Source organism: Triticum aestivum, chromosome 7D (genome assembly GCF_018294505.1).
Source record: "Triticum aestivum cultivar Chinese Spring chromosome 7D, IWGSC CS RefSeq v2.1, whole genome shotgun sequence".
Taxonomy (NCBI): domain Eukaryota; kingdom Viridiplantae; phylum Streptophyta; class Magnoliopsida; order Poales; family Poaceae; genus Triticum; species Triticum aestivum.
Genome location: NC_057814.1, coordinates 57,335,760 through 57,341,488, shown reverse-complemented (window position 1 = coordinate 57,341,488; position 5,729 = coordinate 57,335,760). Strand labels below are relative to the sequence as shown.

At 41.7% G+C, this 5,729-nt stretch overlaps 1 protein-coding gene across 2 annotated transcripts; it reads right to left on the bottom strand.

Moving 5' to 3' along the window:
- Positions 1–479: 479 nt before the first annotated feature.
- LOC123165878 (uncharacterized) lies at positions 480–3,392 on the bottom strand. Of its 2 annotated transcripts, XM_044583622.1 has the most exons (3): positions 3,049–3,392; positions 949–1,976; positions 480–894 (listed from the first exon to the last, which is right to left on the bottom strand). In XM_044583622.1, the coding sequence occupies exons 2-3, from the start codon at positions 1,968–1,970 to the stop codon at positions 804–806; spliced, it is 1,113 nt and encodes a 370-aa protein (XP_044439557.1). In that variant the 5' UTR covers positions 1,971–1,976; positions 3,049–3,392; the 3' UTR covers positions 480–803. The 2 variants fall into 2 exon arrangements, with proteins under 2 accessions (XP_044439557.1, XP_044439555.1); XM_044583620.1 differs by having other exon boundaries at positions 480–1,976; positions 3,049–3,391.
- Positions 3,393–5,729: the final 2,337 nt, after the last annotated feature.

The following is a 5,729-nucleotide window of genomic DNA, read 5'->3' as shown; positions in this document are numbered from 1 at the left end:
GAAGAGGTTCATGAGTAGCTCTCTTCCATCAGCAATGGCATCGAGTCGATTACAATGTGTGGAAGAACCACATCTACACAGGATGTGGCGCCGCATTTCACATCATCTTGCTTGACAACAGGTAGGGGTGCGAGAGAGAACGGAAGAAAAATGGTTCAGATTTCTCTGTGTGCTAAAGGTTGATCTCCGAGTGATGGCGGTCATTGACATGGATCATACGCACCAATGGCATGATTCCATCTCTGCAAGGTTCCAAGAAATCCAAAAAAGGCCATAGCTGTGAAGAAATCTAAAAGTGGCAGCAATCAGGATTCAGTGGCTAATGGGACACCCAAGTTTCTTCACCTCCAGAGAGAAAGTTTCTGCAAGTGCATATGCTATAGTTTAACACACATCACTCAAACAAAGATAAAATTGCACATCCAAATACATCCCATTGAGATAATTCATAAGATTTGAAGTGGACACCATCATGCTAATTAAAATTTCACAACTAGACCATACATAACATATCACTAGGATAAAGATAAACAGAACAAAGCTGGGTTGTTCATCATACAAATTAAGAACTTAAGTCTGCATGATAACATATCACTAGGGTAAAGATGGGCAGCGCCCAGGCTGGGTTGATCGCAAAGCTTCAGCACTAGGGGTAAAGATGGGCAGCGCCCAGGCTGGGTTGATCGCAAAGCTTCAGCACTGGGGGTAAAGATGGGCAGCGCCCGGGCTGGGTTGATCGCAAGGCTTCAGCAGAACAACATACGAGAATCTCCAAAACAGTGGAGCAAACCCTGCTAGATTGGTCACACAGCTCCAGCATGGAAAACCCACGTCGAACGCCATTGGCCGGCATCATGTGCAGGTGCTGCAGTCTGAGACATCAATGGCGTGATCCTCCCATTTCTCATGTTGTACACACCACAGTCGTAAAATGGATTCGGAGAAAACTTTGGAGGGGGGTGGTCAAAAATGAAGTAGATGCAATCCTCTTGGGATCCACAGCATTCTGTAGCAGGCAGAGACTTGGAGCCATGCTGGCCAACAAAGAGAGCATGGCCACCCAACTCACTGATCCTTCTCCACTGGCAAGGGTTAGAGTGCAGGTCTGCCTTGAGGACATCAAATCCAGCAGTCTGGGTATTTCCAAAGGGATCATCCCTGGGAAAAGGGCCCATGACACGAATAAATCGTTTCACCACCAACAGTCCACCACCACATTCAACTAGATAGAACTTGAGCATATATATCTCCTCTCTGGGAAAGCATTCTGGCATATCAAGAAAATCACCATAATCGTCAATTATGGATTTGATGTTTGAATTGCTACCAAGATTCTTGCAGAACTCAAGGATGTAGAGCTTGCGACTGCCTGATAACACGTACAACTTTCCATCCAAGAATGCAACATCCAATAGGTCCGGTAATGGTCGCATGTTGAATCTGAACAAGCAAGTGACAATCGGTGGCTGGCTCACACAAAGTGTTTTCATAATCCCATCACCAATGATCAATGCCGCAACAAGTGAATCTGGTGATGAATCCAGGGGTGAGGGTGCCACCAACTTGTACAAAAATTGTTCAGGATTAGATTGGTAGTGAACCTCACGCTGCCAAACTGTGGCAAGGTTGGGAAGCTCCAACATGCTCTTGGAGAACAGGTTCATCAATGTGCACTCATCATCACTGTGAATGAGGAATAGCCAGTTATCAACTGAGCCACGGCAACTAGCACCATTTGGTACAGGCATGCGGTGAACCTCACCACCTGGGATGCTGCAAAAAGTACCATTAGGGAGGGTGAGCCACGGGAATGGGAGGGGAAGCGGTTGCTGCAGACTATTAGAGCGCCATGGGTGACAGACTGCCCTCAGACGAACACGGTCAGCTAGGGAGGGGAGGCGGCTGAGGACAAGGCCCAAGAGTTCTGGCTGAAGATCCGACCAAGGTCGACCCTGTGCAGCCTCCATCATGCAAGTCTAAAAGACAAGACAGAGGATTAATAGTTAAACAGAGTAAAAAAGACACAACAAGTTAACAACTAACAGCACATGTGCTTATTGGAGTAGTATTCTAAGACCAAAGGCCATCAGCTAAATTTTGTAAGAAAACTGAAGTAGTTCAGAGTAAAATGAAAATATGAAGATGCAGGGGAAACCATCAACCCACCAGACAGAAATAAAGTGGTGCTACAACATTTGCCAAACCGCCTAACCTCGAACTATATATATATATGCTTCTTGCACTTGGTAACTAAGCTTAGACAGTACGCTGTGCGATTTTTTTAGTTGATGAGGTGCATGACTAGAACAGAAAAGAAGATCCTTTGGTTGCCACCTTATTACTAGACTAGAAACACTAACAGCAGCAGAGTATAACAAGCTGTGAAAGAATTGTGTGCTTGATTTCTCATGTGCAATGGCCCAACATAAAATTGTAAACAACAGAAGATCTACTAATTAAAAAGCAATTTTGGTTTGGTCAAGTAGCAAACTGCAGAAGAGGTGTCATTTTCCCCTTTTTTTTCAAGAACAGGGTGGATCTTTTAGGGGTCTTATTAAGTGCATACTGAACGAGTGGCTGCACATCAGAGCAAAGTATATGACTGGATATTTGTTGGTTTTACATAAGATTAACTGAGTTGACAAGCTTAGATCAACTAAAAGAAAACGGATTTCAGTGAGGTAAAGTAGCAGTTTGCAAAAGAGGCGTCATTTCCTTCCTGAAGAACACACTGACGAAGTGACGATAGGTGTGCATCTGACCAAAGTATATATATATTCATATAAAACTGTAACGCAGAAGATCTATAGTAACTAAAAAACAATTTTGGTTTGGTCAAGTAGCAATCTGCAGAAGAGGTGTCATTTCCCCTTATTTTTTTCAGGAACAGAGCGCATCTTTTAGAGGTGCATCAGAGCCAAAAGTCACACCAGGTAAAAACTGCAGTACCGATGGGCATATGATAGATCCACTGAAACGATGATCGATCAATCTGCTCAACCAACGAGCTAACCCCAAGGTAGACTTTGCGCAGTCGGAGGAGCTCACCGCTTACGAGTCTTAGAGCGCCTCGTGCGAGAGGGGGGGAGGAGGTGGAGGGCGGGGGACGGGGTCGGCCGCCGGCAGCCGGGTGGTGGCTGCTCTGTCGGGAACCTCCGGCAAGACTCACATCACCGAGGAGCTAGGGTACCGCGACCTGGGTCGGCGCGGGGCGGGGGACGGGGGCGGGGCGGTCGCCGGCGGGGCTCACATCAGCGAGGAGGTAGGGTTTGCAACCTAGCCGTGGGTGGGGAAAGGGAAGGGGAAGGGAAAGAGCTGGTTCTCTCTCTCTCTCTCTCACGCAGTGTTTGCTGCCGTTTGCTTGACTGTGAGCAAGTGAGGGAGAGGACGCAAGTGTGCGATCTGAATAAGTATTTCAGACCTCTCCCAATGCATTGGTACTAACTAACACATATGCCTGTGCGTTGTAACGGGAGAGATGTTTCTTTGAAGAAGCAATGGGAGAGATAATTAATGTGTCCATCAAAAATGATCTCCATAGCGGTGCAATAGAGAGAGGAGTTGTGGTCTTCTCGCGGGTCATGTTTGTCCCGCAAGATCTTGATAGTGGTGGGGTTAGTCGGTGTGGCGGCAACCATCCAACTCGTGCCTTTTTTCCCTTGTGGTCTGCCTCTGTCTAGGGTTTTTGTCTGCCTCCTCATTTGGTAGCTATGCGGTGACCTTGGGGCACAGTTGCTTCGACCATTCTTTCTTACGATGGCATAATCGGATGGATTACTAATTGTAGCGCATAAATCCCGTTGCATTAGCATATTTAGCGCATAACCAGACACCAATACCAATGTCCCTTATCTATTAGGGTTTATTCTCTTTGATTATTTTAGCGCTCGCGTGCCCACAATTTTTTTATTCGAGCCAAACCAGCATATTCTCTTTTATTGGCCCAAGGAAAAAAATTGCTCCCTCGAACGACCCAGTAGGAGAGTGCAACTGAGGCATAATACAGCCTATGCGACGAAGCAATTTTTTCTTGGGCCAACTGCGTGAGGGCTACTATATGACGCTAGTTGCGTAAAATAGCGCATGGGACGCACACTGGTAGGCGCCAAGACGACCTGTGTTCGTAAGGCACGAAAACATAAAAAAAAATGAGTTGAGGGGTCAAAATCATGCCCTCAAAGACCCGACTACGTGATGCTAGCCACTCAAAGAAACAAGTCCTATCAACCAATGGCCAGCTCAAACCTTTAAGATCATACTCCAAGGTCAGATTGGAAAAAAAAGTTGAACTGTTTAAAATATATAAATTGCTGAACATTCCTGGAAACATGAATAATTTTGAAAATCCCAAACATTTTTTGAAATTCTTTACATTTTCATAAATACACAACAAAATATGAAACACTCAAAATTCACAATTTTATTTGAAAACATAAACCTTTTATAATAACATGAACATGTTTTGAATTTGTGATTTTTTAAAAACAAAAAATATTTTGAACATTCAGAACAATTTTTGAAAATATGTTTCTTGACATTATTTTGAATTTGCGAACATTTCACTAAAACAAGAATATATTTCGTATTTGAACACTTTTTAAATACAATTTTTTGGAAAATCTCTAACAACTTTGGAACACACAAAGAAAAATGGAATATTATTTTAAAAAACTAAACCAATTTTTCAATGAGAACCAAGATTTAATGTTGTTAACATTTTTCAAAATGGTATATATTTTAAATCCCGAACAGTTTTTAAAAAATCGAATTTTTTGATATTATGAACATTTAAGAAAATTTTGAATTGACGAAAAAAGGGAGCAAGAAAAATAAAATTGAAAAAAAGACAAAAGAATAGGAAAGAAAAATAGACAGAAATGGAAAAAAATAGAAACAGAACACAGAACAAAAAAACAAAATGGTTCAGCCCAGCTCAGATGCGCTGTGCGAATTTGCGACTATTTTGGGGTGGGAACAAATATTAATGTTCTGAATATCAAAATGGAATAAATTTTACAATTCTGATTTTTTTTAAAAAGTAAAACATTTATGATATTATGAACTTTTTTGAAAATTTTGACTTTATGAAAAAAGGGAAAAAACTTATAAGGAAAAAAGACCAAAGAAGAAGAGAAAGAAATGAAAAAGAAAAATAGAAACATAACACAAGACAAAAAAATGGAATAAATTTTATGATTCTGAACATGTTTTTGAAAATTCAAATTTTTATGATATTGTGAACTTTTTTCAAAATTTTGAATTTACGAAAAAATGGAATAAAAACTTGAAAGGAAAAAAGACCATAGAAGAAGAGAAAGAAACGAAAAAGAAAAAATAGAAACGTAACACAAAAGAAAAAAAAAAGAAAACGGGCCAGCCCAGCTTGCCCCCCCTATGCGAATTTATGACTATCTAACCCTCAAGGCGATAAATAGGGTTTTCCCACCTAGATGGACACGAAAATAACTGGGCCGGCTTTCCTATGCTACACTTCGAGCGGCCCATGTATGTAATCCGGCATTTTCCTTTTTTAATAGACGAACGGACAAAACTTTAGTACCACCTCGAATAGAAAAAAAATCTTTTCGATGATGAACGGATGAAAAAATCGAAGAAACGCACCTTGCTTTATTAGTAGGTATAGAAGTGGGGTGCTAAGTGCATTAAAATGCTTAGCAACTAATATCCCCAATGCATCGGTGCTTAGGTTTTGTAGCTAAGCCTCCTTT

Coding starts and splice junctions, on each gene's coding strand:
- LOC123165878 (XM_044583620.1), bottom strand. CDS start 1,970: ATGATGGAGGCTGCACAGGGTCGACCTTGGTCGGATCTTCAGCCAGAA.